General features: G+C 33.3%; 2 protein-coding genes across 2 annotated transcripts in view; both read left to right on the forward strand.

Moving 5' to 3' along the window:
- erk1/2 (mitogen-activated protein kinase) lies at positions 1–11,222 on the forward strand. Its single transcript, NM_001078229.1, is given in 8 exon segments — positions 1–145; positions 1,029–1,211; positions 1,952–2,141; positions 7,027–7,258; positions 8,541–8,672; positions 9,080–9,270; positions 10,209–10,225; positions 10,228–11,222. Coding segments are annotated over 7 exon segments (1,052 nt in total). The 5' UTR covers positions 1–38; the 3' UTR covers positions 10,228–11,222.
- Positions 11,223–12,142: 920 nt separating this feature from the next.
- The window catches only part of LOC100182840 (multiple epidermal growth factor-like domains protein 11), a 15,313-nt gene continuing 9,969 nt past the window's right edge, over positions 12,143–17,486 (forward strand). The window contains exons 1-8 of the mRNA XM_026838379.1: positions 12,143–12,224; positions 13,425–13,599; positions 14,048–14,193; positions 14,519–14,635; positions 15,007–15,162; positions 15,571–15,702; positions 16,305–16,463; positions 17,034–17,465. Coding sequence (XP_026694180.1) covers positions 12,179–12,224; positions 13,425–13,599; positions 14,048–14,193; positions 14,519–14,635; positions 15,007–15,162; positions 15,571–15,702; positions 16,305–16,463; positions 17,034–17,465 — 1,363 coding nt within the window. The 5' untranslated portion in view covers positions 12,143–12,178. The remainder of the gene's footprint in view (positions 12,225–13,424; positions 13,600–14,047; positions 14,194–14,518; positions 14,636–15,006; positions 15,163–15,570; positions 15,703–16,304; positions 16,464–17,033; positions 17,466–17,486) is intronic.

Here is a 17,486-nt window from a genome sequence, read left to right on the forward strand (position 1 = left end):
CATATGTTAGGAAAAGTTTCTTATTAAAAAAAGGAATTATGTCGGACAAGCGACCTCCCGAAGTTGTTCGAGGACAAGTTTTTGATGTTGCTCCACGCTATACAAGTCTGAGCTACATTGGAGAGGGGGCATATGGCATGGTTTGGTGAGTTAAAAGTATAGGTAATTCTTTAGCTGGTGGCCCCCTAAAATTTTGGTTTCACTGATACCCGCTGTTTAATTATTTATTTTGGAAAAACTAGGGTGTTTGTGTCGAAAATTAACTTTAAAATGCGCAGTGGCCACCAGCTAAAGGATTACCAAAGTATGAATGTAACTTACTTTATCCTCGCGTGGCTGAAAAATGGCAGTCGTTATAAAACCGATGTTAATACACCTCGTGCCAGTTTACGAGTTAACATGTAATGCTACTTTGTGGGTGAATATTTTTTTTTTCATGTTTGGCTGGTAATTTTTACAACCCATTAGTGACCACTGGATTGCCTTTACTAACGCTCTGCAGAATATGGATATATATCGTATACAGGTTGTGTCTTTATGCACACTTTTCTCCCAATTAGAACTTTAATATGTCTAATTAAATTTATTTACTTAATTTACATTGTATCGTCTGTAGGGTGTAACGGTCACGCCTTTTATCCAAAACATTATTTCCTACTTTTTTATCGATCAGCTTGTTTTAACAACTTTTTTTACCGTTACTACACTTGTTTTCGCTTTTGTAAACTCTCCCATTCTTCGTTATCAAGACCTAAGAGACAAAATCAATTTTGTTCATTTATTTATTGTTTTATGCCAGATTGGAGAAAAATAAAAAAAGGATAATTTTTGTGGCCTATATACAATAATTCTCCAGTGGCGTTATACCAAAAAAATACAATTAACAACGGTCTATAGAAGTCGTGAGGATACGGTTTTATAATTCTTTGAATGTTCTTTGTTTACTGCCAAATGGGATAAGAAAATGGAATGAAAAGCTGTCCCATTTTCCCCCACCCTACTACATATATATATGTATTTTAATACAGTTCTGCGACTGATGGTCAGAACGGTCAGAAAGTGGCGATCAAAAAAATCAGTCCATTTGAGCACCAGACATACTGTCAACGTACATTGCGTGAGATAAGAATATTGATCTCATTCAACCACGAGAACATTATCTCCATAAAGGATATCATAAGAGCTCCCACACTTGCAGAAATGAAAGATGTGTATCCTTTACTTCATATATGTTTACCTAATATACCTTCTAGGCCATTATTTATTTAAATTTCAGAGGGCAAATAAGCAACCAATCAAAATCCACATCAGTTGACGGACAGAAAAATTGTGCTAATTGTAGTACTTTAACAGACATTGACCATTTCGTTTTCCAAAAGCAAGCACATCCGTAGTATTAAATATAACTGCTGTAATTAGTTGTTTTCGCTTTTTATCAAATGAGCGTCATATTACATATTGGGGGTAGTCTGATAACCATTTTTGTTAATGGGTAAAGCATACAAAAAGTTTAAGAACCACTGATCTGGGCTTTTGCCTTAGGCGCCTAACATGGGTATGCAAGGTATGCGTATACACCCCTAAAAATAAATCAAAGCGCCCATGAGTACCTAGTATAAATGCATAAACAATTTATTAGCCTATCTTACAAACATGACTTTAAATAAACACTATACAGTGGTGATAGTGCAATGATGAGGCCATTTCCCAAATAAAACTGCGGTTTTTAATTCGTATATGTACTTTTGTTTGTGTAAGTTATTTATATAAGTAATTAAAATAGATATGTTTTCTGGATATAATTTCTATTTTAATTACAATTAAATTTTTCTGTTTAATAATTTAAAGCTCCTAAAACATTGAATATAAAACTGTTCTTGCTATTCTAATTTTTCAGTTTTACCCATTTAAAATGTATATATACAAATTCCTTAACTTTTAACCCATACAGCTACATCGTTCAAGATCTTATGGAAACTGATTTATATAAGCTGTTGAAAACTCAACATTTGAGTAACGACCATATCTGCTATTTCTTGTACCAGATTTTACGAGGATTAAAATATATTCACTCAGCGAATGTAATCCATAGGGATTTAAAACCCAGCAATTTGCTTCTGAACACAACTTGTGATTTAAAGGTATGTAGTTTTTGTGAATGAATGAAAACCCTTGTGTAGAGGGGCAAAGGCAGTTGTTATAACATGGGTGTTCTGTTTAAAACACCTCATACTCGCTTACGAGTTATCAAGTATTATATAAATATTGTAACGTTGTGAGTGATTTTATGTTTTCTTTTGTGATTTTTTTTTGCAATTTTTGACTGACAACTTGGACAACCCATTAGTGACCACCGGGTTAGAGCAATTGCCGTTAATTGTCTTGCCCAAATATACATACGCCCACAATAGTAGCAGCGGGCTAAAGACATGCTAAACATTTTGTACGATAGCGTTGGCATTATATTTTTACCCTTTTTAAAAGTTCAGGAAAGCAAAAATCAGTTATTTTTACCTGCCCTACTTAGTCAAGCTCTCAGAGTATCTTTTACATTGGCCTCTTTTAATAGCCCGTAATTAAACATTTGTATTGCAGTAATTGTGCCATGGTTCGATTTAAGCTAAAGTTAAATTGTATATAGTAAAAAAATTATATTGTTTAATCTAAAAAATACATAGCTAAACTTTATCTTTTCCTATATATATATATATATTTGTACTATCACTTAAAAAGAGTTCAAATTAAATACAAATTCTTATATAGAAGTTTCTTAGCATAACATACAGTTGTAAAACTGTATATTATTGCATTGTAAATACTGAAGTGTCATTTATATAGCCTACTTAATAAAGGCTATACAAGTTCAGTGCGTCATATTGGAAGTGTAGATACTTAAACTTTATCAGGGGCAATGGCGCAGCCAGAAAAAAAATAAGAGGGGGCTTTTAAATTTTTAATCAAAAAAATTTCAAAAAAATTTTTTTTTGTAATTTAAAAAAAATAATTTTTTTTTTAAAACCCCTCCTGGCTGCGCCACTGATCAGGGGTGTCATTTTTTTATACTCGCGTGGCAGTTCAGTTTAACAGTTAAAATATAAAATGAAAATTGTGTTGTTTACCATGTGTGGTCTCTTTATACTCCACATGCCCACTTTCGAGGTAAATATGTAACTTTGTATGTGATTTGGAGGCATTTTTTCGTCTTTTTTCTCTATGGCTGACAATTTGGACAACCTTTTTGTGACTAGGCCAGTTTAAATCACTACTTTTAAAAACCCTTTGGAATTTTTTTTAGAATTGTATTTTTATTTGGGACTTGGGTGCATTTTTTCGTCTTTTTTTTCTGTATGGCTGACAATTTGGACAACCTATTTGTGACTAGGCTGGTTTAAATTACAACTTTTAACAACCCTTTTGCAATTTTTTTTAGAATTTTATTTTTATTATAGAATGTATACCCTTACCTACATCTTAAATGTCTGTCATCGTTTTTACTTTTTCTATCCTTAATTAAGATAAGCAGGTTAGAAAAGCCTGGGCCAGTAATCACTAATTTAATCTGCAAAGGTTTAATTTAATCTTTGGTTAGCAGAAGACAGAAAGGAGTTTTAATTGGGTTTTGGTTTTAAATAAGTTTTTTTAAAGGGCAAATTCTAACTGCATTACCCATTTCTGTTTTAGGCAGTTTTTTTTTTAAAAAAGGGCATGAATTTAGTTTTGTGTTGATTTAGTCAATAACCGTAAAATTTTGCGCCGATTTTTTACACTACTTATTTTATAATTGTAACTGTTATTTCACTAAGTGTTAAATGCATTTAAATACACAGCCTAAACATGTCCCCACTTTTAAAATGGTATAAATCACACATAATAATGCTTGGTCAAATTTTTGGTACTTATTTTAAATATAAATCAAACTTCAAAATGGGTGTTGCCCTTTTTACTTAGCAATTCTTTGATTTCCTATAAATTAACACTATATATAAATATATATATAGTTACAATTTCTTATCTTTTGAAATAGTAGTACATAGTAAAAAGTAGCATACCTGGTTTAAATATAAATAAAATAAGCCTTTTTACTTTTTTAGATTATCTCATAAACTAGGCCTAAATATAGACTTTCAAAATAGATTGACTTTTAGAACTGATTTACAGTCAAAGATAAGATACTAATGCTCACACGGGGTAACTTAGCATAAAATAAGCTGAATTATGCAAAAGATCATTGAAAAAGTGTCCAATTTCATGACAGCACCAAAAGTATTGCAACCGAATTTATATATATGTGCCAAATTTTGCCTAGCAGAGTGGGCAGGTCGAATTTGGCATTTTCTACACTGTATTAATCAGTAAACATTACAACCAATAAGTTAGATAATAGATTTGTTTCACATTATTGTGTGTCTAAATATCCCTGCCTCCCCTGTGACTTTAAAAAGTTTGTGCTAAATCTTGCATGGCAGATTATTTTTAAATGTATAATATAACACAAATGTTATATAATATAATACTGTGGGGAAAGATGTGATACCTTTAGCGAAAAATATACAAATATTCTGATCGTCTTTTAAACAATTAACAGCTGTATATGAAAGTCGTGAGGATACGGTTTAATAACTCTTTGAATGTTCTTTGTTTACTACCAAATTGGACGAGAAAATAGAACAAAAAAGTGCCCCATCTTCCCCCATCTACTATATATATTGTTTTTGGTAAAATCAGCAACATTTAGTTTCTAACCAAAACGCTGGACTGTTATTTCATATAGGAAGTTATTATGGGAAGCTATCCTACCAAGGCTATTTCCCTGTTGTTATATTGTATTGTTATAATTTTAAACTGTATTTTATATTATAGTAACTTAATGTATATCATAGCTGAAAAATTGTATACAAAAATCTGCACATTTTTTTAAAATAAATAAGTATATGAATGAATTGAGGAATATTTTTTCCCATTTTATACCTTGTATTTATAAAAGTTACTACTGGGTTTTGGTAAATATAGTAGGGTAGAGGAAGACGGGACACCTTTAGCACATAATATCTAAATATTCTGATCGTGTTTTAAACAATTAACAACGGTCTATGGCAGTCGTGAGGAAACGGTTTTATAATTCATTTAAAATTCTTTGTTTATTACCAAATTGGACTTGAAAATATATATAATTCAAAAGGTGTCCCATCTTCCCCGCCCTACTATATTTCAAATGACAATTACTAAATTTTGAAAAGGTATCTTTGTTTTTATACAATGTTAGTCACAACATGCATTTCAGTTGTTGTTCTTTTGCTAAAACGTGCCCTGAGCTGTAAGCTATGCAATATAAACAACAAAATCTTTACCTGGAATTGAGTTTTATAACTTGTTTTCGTACCGGCACACACTGGCGCTGCAGTAACAGCTGTTTTGTCAAACTGTATGTAGCAAATGCATTATAAAAACTTCACAAATTTGTAATAAATTATAAAAAAAACTTTCGGAGTGTCATAGCATGGGGGAAGATGTGACAGCTTTTTATTCTATTTTCTCGTCCAATTTAATGTTCTTTGTTTACTACCAAATGGGATGAGAAAATAGAATAAAAAGGTGTCCCATCTTCCCCCATCGTACTGTATATAAAATATAATGTAACGACATTATAGTCCATAAACAAATTTGTCATTTTCCGTGCCCAATATTTACTGGTATCTCATGCACTATGCATTCTATGAGTAATCTGATGTTGTTGTTGTTGTTTTTAAGTCTGGTGCACTACATTTGCTATATATTATAGGTTAAGATGTTAAAATGAATCTGTTTTATTTTCAATACTTTTTAACACAGATTTTAGGCTAATTTAAAAAAAAATTCACTTTTTTTTGAAAAAAAAAGTGTTATATGTAAAAATATGTTTTGTGTATTTGCAGTTCTTACTTTTATTGCAAATATCAAACAAGGCTTTTATATAAAGCAGTTCAAAAAAGTTTTTTATAACTGTTTGCAATGAAAAAGCCGCAGTGAACCATTTAACTTACAATAATTAACAATAACAAAAAAGTTTAAGCTAAAGTGTTTATATTTTAAATGTTTTTTTAATGTTATATGATAGTTTTTAAAATAACATTAGTATTACCATTTAATGTATAAACCTGTTTAAAAAACAGTTTTTCCAAACTGTTTCCCCTAAAAATGCAATAGTGTTTTTGCTAAACGCCTAAAATTGTAAAATATAAATATATATATATATATATTTATAAAATTTAATAATGCCTTATCCCAAATATATGTAAAAATAATAAAAAATTGTTTTCAAATTAAAGAAAAATGCTTAATCTGTTTAATGGACATTCTATATTATTTTCTATATAGTCATATTGTTCTAATTTGGATTGCAGCAACACCAGCAGTGGGTGTTATTTTGCAGACATATATTTGCATAATGTAGACTGTTACGAGTTTAGTCATATACTAATGCAATGACGCATATAACTGTATTCTATCAAAAACTGCTATACAGTACTGTGGGGGAAGATAGGACACCTTTAGCACATAATATCCAAATATCCTGATCGTGTTTTAAACAATTAACAACGGTCTATGGGAGTCCTGAGGATACAGTTTTATAATTCTTTGAATGTTCTTTGTTTACTAACAAATAGGACGAGAAAACAGAATGAACGGTGTCCCATCTTCCCCCATCCTATATATATATATATATCATATATAGGTTGGAATTGGACTGTTAATCTTTAGATATTGGGCCAACCCTGGTTTAAATTTTGGGTCCCTAGTGTGTCTTGCTGTTGGACTTCGCCAATATACAACAAATTAAGGGAATTAGTATTTAAATTAAAACTGAATTATAAGAAATTTATTTATTGGATCTTTAAAATAACAAAAACTCTCTGTGATTTTAAAATTTAAAATTGGACCTCACTAATATAGAATAAATTTATAGGAATTAGTATTTAAATTGAAACATTATTATTAGTAATTTATCCATTTAAATTTCCAATACCTCAAAATTAAATTTTTTTTTAGATTTGCGACTTTGGTTTGGCGAGAGTTGCCGACCCCGAGCACGACCACACGGGGTTCCTCACTGAGTACGTCGCCACCCGATGGTACAGAGCTCCCGAAATCATGCTCAATTCGAAGGGGTATACAAAATCAATTGATATTTGGTCTGTCGGATGCATTCTGGCTGAAATGATTAGTAACAGACCAATTTTTCCTGGAAAACACTATTTGGATCAGCTTAATCACATTTTAGGTAAGTTAGAACTGTTCTAGCTGCTGCCACCTTTTCTTTAATGCTTAAGAAACAAAAACAGATATAGTAAGGTGGGGGAAGATGCGACATATGCTTATTCTCTTTTCTTGGCTTATTTAGTAGAAAACAAAGAAAATTCAACAAATTATAAAACTATGTCTTCACGACTCCCATAAACCGTTGTTAATTGTTTAAAACACGATCAGAATATTTAATATATGTGATAAAAGTGTCCCATCTTTCCCCACCTTACTATATATCAAGGGGGATTGGCCACCTTTTCATTCTATTTTTGTCCCATTTGCTAGTAAACAAAGAACCTTTAACGAATTATGTACCGGTATCTGGCTGTCTAATTTATAAAACTTTTTGTTTGCATTTTTTAGCTTTTATGTTGTTTTTATTTGTTTTTTTCAAGTTGTTTTTTTTTCTAAAAATGTTGCTTTTTGTTGTTTTTTTTTCTAAAAAAAAACAATTTCTTTTCTTTTAATTAGTAAGGGATTTGTACTTTAATCTAATGTAATAAGGCATGTCCGCCTGGTGCTCAATAAATCAATATGTCTGTCTATTTATAAACATATGGGTGCCATAAGTCAATACATAAAGCTCATTATGGCAAATAATTTTACTATTCAACAAATGGAAAAAAATTACAAAACTTTTGCAAGTTTTATATAAATTAATATAAATGTTAATGCATTTAGCTCTGTTATTGCCAGAAATGTTTTAATTTTGTTTTTAATGTATAGTAGGGTGGAGGAAGATGGGACATTTTTAGCACATAATATCCAGATATCCTGATTATGTTTTAAACAATTGACAACGGTCTATGAGAGTCATGAGGACATAGTTTCATATTTCTTTAAAGGTTCTTTGTTTACTACTAAATAGGACGAGAGAATAGAGTTAAAAGGTGTCCCATCTTCCCCCATCCTACTGTATATATATATAATTTTTATTTTATGTTATAATTTTTTTACAAAATCATGTGTAGCCTATATATTTTATCGCTGTACAGTTAGCATGAGGTGTATGAATACACCATTTGTGTCTGGTGTATAAGAAGACAGTAAGACACCCGTGTTATAACTTGCCAATAAGTATGGGGTGTATAAATACACCTTGTGTGTCTGGTGTACAAAAATACACCGATGTTATAACTTGACAGTGAGCATGTGGTGTATAAATACACCTTGTGTGTCTGACTGTCTGGTGTACAAAAATACACCCATGTCAAAACCCGACAGCGAGCATAAGGTACAAATCTTTATCCATCCTCTAGGCATCCTTGGCTCCCCATCAGAAGAGGACCTCAACTGCATCATCAATGAGAAAGCTCGTGCTTATCTTATGTCTCTGCCGAACAAGCCACGCCTCTCTTGGTCTCGTCTCTACTCAAAAGCTGACGAAAAAGGTAATTTTTTACCTGTTTTTTTGGGAGTTTTAGGTTTTAAATTTGGTTAAAAGTTGTTAAAAAAACACATTTTTTTACATAAAATCAATGTATAGTAGGATGGGGAAAGACGGGACACCTTTAACACATAAAATCCAAATATCCTGATCGTGTTTTAAACAATTTACAACAGTCTATAGGAGTCGTGAGGATACGGTTTTATAATTCTTTAAATTTCTTTGTTTACTGCCAAATGGGAATAGAATGAAGTTCCCTTAAACATTGTATGTTAAAACTGGTATAGTACAATCTCTATTTTCCACATAGAATACTGTCTCCGTACTTTTTACAGTTTTTTGTTGCAAACTTTTTTCACTTATTTTTTACAATTTTTTTTTACAAATTTAACCTTTCACCTTTGACCCCAGCGCTTGACCTTTTGGACCGTATGCTGACCTTCAACCCCACCAAGCGTATTAACGTCGACGACGCTCTTGCTCACCCTTATCTTGAGCAATATTACGACCCAGCTGACGAACCCGTGACAGAGAAACCCTTCACTTTTGAAGAGGAATTTGATGACCTGCCGAAAGAACGACTGAAGGAACTTATTTTCCAGGTAATCAGGAATTAAGATTTCCAGTTAATTTGGCTATTAGATAAATAGGAATTAATTTTCTAGATGTTTTTGCAATTTATTGTTAATTAGGAATTTATTGTTATCACAGAAAATTAGCGACTCAGAAAAAATAATAAAAAACATGGGTGTCTTCTTATACACCAGACACACATGATGTATTCATACACCTCATGCTCACTGTCAAGTTATAACATGGGTGTCTTCTTATACACCAGACACACATGGTGTATTCATACACCTCATGCTCACTGTCAAGTTATAACATGGGTGTCTTCTTATACACCAGACGCACATGGTGTATTTATACACCTCATGCTCACTGTCAAGTTATAACATGGGTGTCTTCTTATACACCAGACACGCATGGTGTATTTATACACCTCATGCTCACTGTCAAGTTATAACATGGGTGTCTTCTTATACACCAGACGCTCATGATGTATTTATACACCTCATGCTCACTGTCAAGTTATAACATGGGTGTCTTCTTGTACACCAGACACGCATGATGTATTTATACACCTCATGCTCACTGTCAAGTTATAACATGGGTGTCTTCTTGTACACCAGACACGCATGGTGTATTTATACACCTCATGCTCACTGTCAAGTTATAACATGGGTGTCTTCTTATACACCAGACACGCATGGTGTATTTATACACCTCATGCTCACTGTCAAGTTATAACATGGGTGTCTTCTTATACACCAGACACGCATGGTGTATTTATACACCTCATGCTCACTGTCAAGTTATAACATGGGTTTCTTCTTATACACCAGACAAACATAGGGTATTCATACACCTCATGCTCACTGTCAAGTTATAACATGGGTGTCTTCTTATACACCAGGCACTCATAGTGTATTGAATATTATGATTATTCATTCATTTATTTATGCTTTCATTCACTCAGGTCTCCCCATGCCGTTGAATGACCCCACCCCTCCTAAAAGTCAGTGTATATAAAGTTTCCTTGTTTGCCCAATTCGCACTTGTAATGTATAAGTAACGCGTTAACGCACTGTTACGTGCCGTCTCGGCACTGTACATGCGCTACAGTACGCTGAGTACATTTTTTCGTTGTATGGCTAACCCTATTTTCAGCTGCCGAGCTGTTTTTTTTGCGCATAAGACCACTTCCTTTTTGTTTTCAACACGATTTAAATGTATTCCATAAAAGAATAGTCTATCTTTACCCGGAAAGTATAAGAATTCGGGTGTGAGTATTTACTAAAAGAACGTTTTGTCCATTTATTCCGCACTGTTAAGTGCAGTCCATTCGAGCGACAAAAAGCGCTTGTTGTTTTGCACAAATATGCCCAAGCAGTATCCCAATGTCTCTTCCAAGAATAGTTAGTCTGTCACTGCAACGTATAATGGTCCCAAATGCTTTTTTTTCGTAGCTTGCTTCAATTGTGCACCTAATTCCTCTTAAACAGTAGGGATTTATGCTCCTCAAAGCTTACAGAGCCATTAGCTTAATCATGAAAGCTTAACACCTTTGTTTTAATGCCTGTCAGATTCTTAACAACTAACTCTATAAGTCCAGTATGCTCTTGCGCAGTTGCGCCATCTAGCAGTAAAGCTCTTACAGCTTTTCCGCCGCTAGACAAAAAAAAAATTTCCATAATTCCCTATAGGTGTCTCATATACTTAAAATATCAAAAATCAGATTTGTCCCAAAAATGTTCGTATTTTTTGTCTACAGCACATTAATTTTCCTTAATTTTGCGTAGTACATATTACAGCCAGCATAGTGGTTTCTTTAGCTATGTTATATAATTACGTCTAACTGTACGCTTATATATATTGTATCGCCGAGGATCGTTTTGTGTACATATTATAAAGGCGATGTTAAAATGCTCAAACACTAATCTACAGTTTTGCAGAACGCCGATCTTTAATTAAATACAAGAGAAACGTGTAACTATGATCGTATTTTATTGCTAGAACTGAAAAAATATAGTAGCTTGGGGTAAGACGGTTACTGCTGAAATTACATAGTAGGGTGGGGGGAGCGAGATGGGACACCTTTTTGTTCTATTTTCTTGTTCCATTTGGTAGTGCACAAAAAAATCATTTAAAGAATTATTAGATCGTGTCCTCATGGCTGTCATAGACCGTTGTTAGTTGTTTAAAACATGATCAGGATATTTGGATATTAAGTGCTAAAGGTGTGCCGTCTTCCCCCACTCTACTATATAGTAGGTTGGGGTAAGATGGTTATTATTTTCCTGTATTTTACTTTTTAAAATCCCGTTTTGTAGTAATCAAAGAACATCACACAATTATTTAATTATATATTTTATAATCGTGTTTTTTAACAATTAAGATTAAGAATATGCTCATATAATTCTGTAAATATTCTTCGTTTACTACCAAATGGGACGATAAAGAGAATAAAAATATGTCCCATATTACCCCAAACTACTAAAGCAATTTGTTGCCCAAATTATCAGGCGCAACAAAAAATGAATAAATTCTCAAAAAATAACCACCCACAAAGTAACATACGTGGTAAATCGTAAGCTGGTACGAGGTGTATGAAACAGAAAACCCGTGTTATAACGATTGCTGTTTTATGTCGACGCGAGGATAAAGTAAGTTTCATACATTCATTAAGTATAAATGAACTATACTCGTACATATAGTGCGAAAATTGCACTTCAAAAAAATGTCCTCCACTGTCCTCCACTATCGGTAAAGTTTCATAAAGAGCCCTTATTATAGTTAAGTGGTATTTAGTAAGCTTTTTGATTAGGCAACATTTGAATTAAGTAGTTACTTGTAAACAGTAGGTTTCGAAATTGTATAAAATACATTAATCCAGTTATGTGATACAACGAAAAAATTTGGATACGGCAAGAAAATTAAAGAAGTAAAATGAAATGGAAAGTTTTAGTTATTTTGTGGATCTGCAAAATTACAGGTGGCGTAAAATTGTGAATATAAAAAAGAAGATGGATACTGTCTAAGCATAATTCTGTTGATTCCATATACAGTAGGATGGGGAAAGAGGTGTCTTCTTATACACTAGGTGTATTGAATATTATGATTATTCATTCATGTATTTACCTATTCATTTACTCAGGTCTCCCCCTGCCGTTGAAATGACCCCACCCCTCCTAAAACTTTTTAACTCTATTTTCTCGTCCCATTTAGTATTAAACAAAGAACACTCAAAAAAATAAGAAACTATGTCCTCATGACTCCCATACCGTTGTTAATTGTTTAAAGAGACCGTTGTTAATTGCTTAAAACACGATCAGAATATCTGGATATTATGTGCTAAAGGTGTCCCATCTTCCCCCACCCTACTATATATATTTTTTAATGTTCTTTATTTACTACAATGGCAAACAAGTTCTACTCTTTAATACGCTGTGTTTAATATGCTTCGTGTTTTATTCTCTTTTATCGTTCCATTTGGTAGTAAACAAATTCTACATATAGTAGGATGGGGGAAGATGGCACACATTATTTAAATATCCTGATACAGTTTTAAAATTCTTTGAATGCTCTTTGTTTACTACCAAATGGTACAGAAAAAAAGAATGAAAAGGTGTCCCATCTTCCCCCTACCTACTATAATATGTTCATAGTTCAAAACATGATTAAGAAATATGGGATATTATGTGACGGTATCCATCTTACTCTACATTTAAATTTATGAGATTAATTATTTTTGCGATGCGTTTAGTAGCCATGTCTATACGTGGGTAAAAAGAGTTATTTATTTATTTATTTATTTATTTGTTTAAACTTGTATAAAAATTGCTTTAAACCTTTATCTTTAACATTTTAAATAAAGACCTGTCCGGTGTTAATGTACACCAGTTAACGCGCCAGCCTTTAACCCAGAGGTGTTGGGTTCAAGGCTTGTTGCTGCTACCGTAGTGGGCGTATGCGGGCAAGACGCTTAACGGTAATTGCTTCAACCCGGTGGTCACTAATTGGTTATCTTAATTGCAAGCAATGAAGCAATACAAAAATATGCTCCGAATATTTACATACGTGATAACTTGTAAGCTGGCACGAGATTTATGAAACAGAACACTCGTGTTATAGCGACTGTCGTTTTCCGGCCACACGAGGGGGATGAAGCAAGTTACATTCATTATTCATTCAGACTGCGTTTTGGACCTAACCCTTGTACTTCAAACACCAATCGTTGCTTACAACGAAGAAGTTGTCATGAAATGTGTTGGGAGCAATACCTTGTTTCACCCATTGTCGTTTCCGTTTAAAGTGGAGGCAGATATTGGGCGTGGAACAAATTTAACTCATCAGAGAGTATATGGAAGGTAATAGAGAACGAATTTCTCGGCGCCTGCCTCTGACCCAGAGGCCAGCAAAGCTATTAGGTTTAAGGCTTGTCGCTGCTACTGTTTTGGGGTATGTGTCCAAGGGCAAATAACCGAAATTGCTCCAACTCAGTGGCATGCTCAAAGATACTTGCGTTGGTCTGTAGAACCCTGCGGTTAAACTCTGCGTTTTTATTTTTTCATTTCTAACAAATGGCTGTTCACTTAGACAACATATCGGTATAGTAACCGCTGGGTTGGAGAAATTACCATTAAAAATATCTTTCCCAATGACAGACACTGCCAAAAATCCCCCCTGTTGAAAGGCAACTAGTTAGGAAAATTTCCGATGTGTTTTATAACTTTTCGATATATGGATATGAGTGTTAACCATTTAAGCCTCCAAAGTAGTTCTACATGAACGTTTTTGCATTTTGTGTTATTCTAGAATTGAACCAGAGTCATGGCCTGGGAGACAAGTGAAAATTTTCGAATCGGTCCTCGCTGAAAAGTTCGGGATATTTTCGTGCACTGGGAGAGATGCAAGTTCTGGAGAAACGACAAAAGCATCTGGAGTTATTATGTCCAAAAACGGTAAACTACAAAATACTGCTGCATTGTACTGCTTGTTTGTGATATAGGCAGAATATTAAGTACTGCACCATACCCGTTTTATAACGACTGTCGTTTTCCGGCCACGCAAGGATAAAGTAAGATACTTTTATTGAAACGATTAGAAAAATCTAGGTATATACTTATTTGTTAAAAAATAACGGCCAGACTTACATACATGGTAACTCATAAGCGGGCACCATAGGTGTGTGAAACAGAACATATATGCTATAACTTTAATATTGCATTGTTTTACTACGCAAGGATAAACAAGTTAATGCATTTATTTATTAACATTACATTCCAGCGCTCATTTTCCCAACCTCACTGAGCTACCGTGCTTCCATCAACGAATTAATCACGTTGAATATGATCCAAGCACAGAGAATGCCAATTGATGAACTAGTGTGGTATCATTTGTTGAGTAAGGATTATTTTGTTTTTTTAACAATTCAGAAAAAATATGTCTATCTTTAGGGCCTTATGGCTGTTGGGGTAATGGGTCAAATCTGGCCCAAATTAGATATTTCCTGACGACGACTTCACCCATACAGAACAGAAATATATTATGGGTCTCAATTAGTCTTTTTTTTAAAAGGTTTCATTCTTTGCCGTTTTTTTTATAAATTATTACAAGTTTAAATAAATAAACTTTTCAATTTTTTTTTAATAAGAGACTGAAGATGCCATTTAGGTGAAAAATATATATCTTTTATTATTCAATTGGTTGGACTTGATCTTTGTCTGTTAAGTTTTCCTAGAACCAGATCTTTTTCAAATTATTCTCTGTTATAGATTATGCATCTCCTAGAAGATTAGCTGTTGGGCAACTTCAACTAAACATACAAAGTGCCAAAAAGGAAGATTCGGGGCCATATCTCATCTTTTTCCCAGTAAATAATCCAATCAGAAGAGTTCTACTGCAAGCTCTAACTAGAGTTGTTGTTAGAAGTAAGATTTTAAATATTTATTTGTGCAAATTATGAGGTAATTTTTTGCAATATTATGGAGTGCACCTAAATTATTGATATATTTTAAGATTTCAGAACTTTAGAAGGGTGTAGAGACATTTTAATAGGCAATTTTTTTAAACTTCGTAGCAAATTTTAGTGTTCTTTTAATAAAAAGTACCTTTTACAAAAGTTTCCGATTTTCTGAAAAGGCAAACATTAGTTTTAATTCTATATGGGTAAGGTCCTACATTACATTGAGGCCTGCCAATAAGGGACCTGGGGTTCAGGCCAAAGTTGGTCTATTTAAATATATATATCTTTTAGATTTAGGCCAGAGTTGATCCAATTAATTTAGATTTTTATAGATTCCCCAGATTTTTTCCATCTAAATATATTTCATTTTCAGATTGTATTGCTGACATGTTTGGAGAAAATTGTGATCAAGTTTGCCCTTCTTGTGAAAATGGAGGAATCTGTGATGATGTATCAGGAAATTGTATTTGTCCTCCAGGATTTATGGGAGAGTTATGTCAGATAGGTGAGTTATGGACGTTTCTTGTGAGTTTATGCTCAAAATTGTGATTTTTATTTAAGTTTATAATTCCTAGAAGAGATCCTCTGTCATTCGTTATAATTCTGAAAGAGATCTTTATTTTTGACATTGGTTTTAAATCTGAAAGAGATCCTTTAGCATTAGTTATGATTCTGAAAGAGATCTTTTAACAGTAGTTATGATTCTGAAAAAGATCTTCTGACAATAGTTTTGATTTTGAAAGAGATCTCCTGACAGTATTTTTAACTCTAAAAGAGATCTTCTGGCAAGAGTTATATTTCTGAAAAAGATCTTCTAGCAAGAGTTAATTCTCAGAGATCTCCTGAAAATAAGATCTCTTTTAGCAATATAACATCTCTTTTAGGATTATAACTATACCTACTGCAACATCATATACTTAAAGCACATTTGTTGTAACTTAAAGATACTAGGTTTAAATCCCAATACAGGTAAAATTTTTCACATGAAAAGAAAATTTGCAAAAAAAATATTTAAAACCTGCTTTGGGTAAAAAACTACCTTAGAAAATTCTTCAATCAAAACATGGCTACTAAACATATGATGCAATATAATGAAATTTTTTTTAGGATGTGGTCCAAATAAATTTGGAAGAAGATGCCAGTATCTTTGCTCCGAGGATCCGGGAGCGGATCAAGATGCTGGATGTAAAGGGAAGATGTTTTGTTTGGCAGATCCTTATGGTTGTTCTTGTTCAACAGGATTTTCTGGGATAATTTGCACTTTAGGTGAGGGTAGAAATTTTAATGTGTATATTTTGAATGAAAGTAACTTACTTTATCCTTGCATGGCCGGAAAATGACAGTCGTTATAACACAAGTGTTCTGTTTCATACACCTGGTGTCAGGTTATGAGTTATCATTTATATTACTTTGTTAGTGATATTTTTTACTTTTCTTATGTATAAACGAATGTAACTTGCTTTATCCTTCCGTGGCCGGAAAACGGCAGTCCTTATAACATGACTGTTCTGTTTCATACACCTCGTGCCAGCTTACTAGTTACCATGTATGTTACTTTGTGGGTGACTACTTTTTATATATGGCTGTAACCTGAACAACCCATAAGTGCACTGGGTTGGAAAAATGTACGAAAAAAGTTATGTGGTTTTAGTTAACGAGCCAACCCCGACCTAAATTTCAGGTTTCGTGGCATGCAAAACTAGAGTCTCAACCATATAGAACAGAGATTATGTGTTTTGACAATTTGGATATAAGAGTGCTTATATCTTATATATTTTCTGTCACATTAGTTTTTTCACGTTAAAATAATGTTTTCATGACTTATATTGTTTCCAGAATGTCCTAAGGCCAAATATGGAGAAGGGTGTATGCATGACTGCCATTGCCAGTCAGATGAATGCAACCCATACACTGGAGTTTGTTTACATGGCTGTTCTGAAGGGTGGACAGGCTCAAACTGCCAACAGCCTTGCCCTGACAACTATTTTGGCATAAACTGCAACAGAACGTGCGGATTTTGCGCCAATAATGGTGTCTGTGATATTTTCACTGGACACTGCCCTTTATTTAATGAGGATTCTTCTAACACAGAGGAATATGTCACTGTCTGTCAGTTCAGTTACTTGCCTCCATTTTGTATTGAAAAATGCAGAAACGGAACTTGGGGAGAAGACTGCAGAAATAACTGTCATTGTAGGAATAATACAGCGTGTGACGTAGCCACTGGTTCTTGTGAAGAAAGCAAAGATAATACGGCTGGTATTACATGTGAGCCTGGCTGGGCAGGGG

This window comes from Ciona intestinalis, unplaced genomic scaffold, assembly GCF_000224145.3.
Source record: "Ciona intestinalis unplaced genomic scaffold, KH HT000075.2, whole genome shotgun sequence".
In the NCBI taxonomy this organism is placed as follows: Eukaryota; Metazoa; Chordata; class Ascidiacea; order Phlebobranchia; family Cionidae; genus Ciona; species Ciona intestinalis.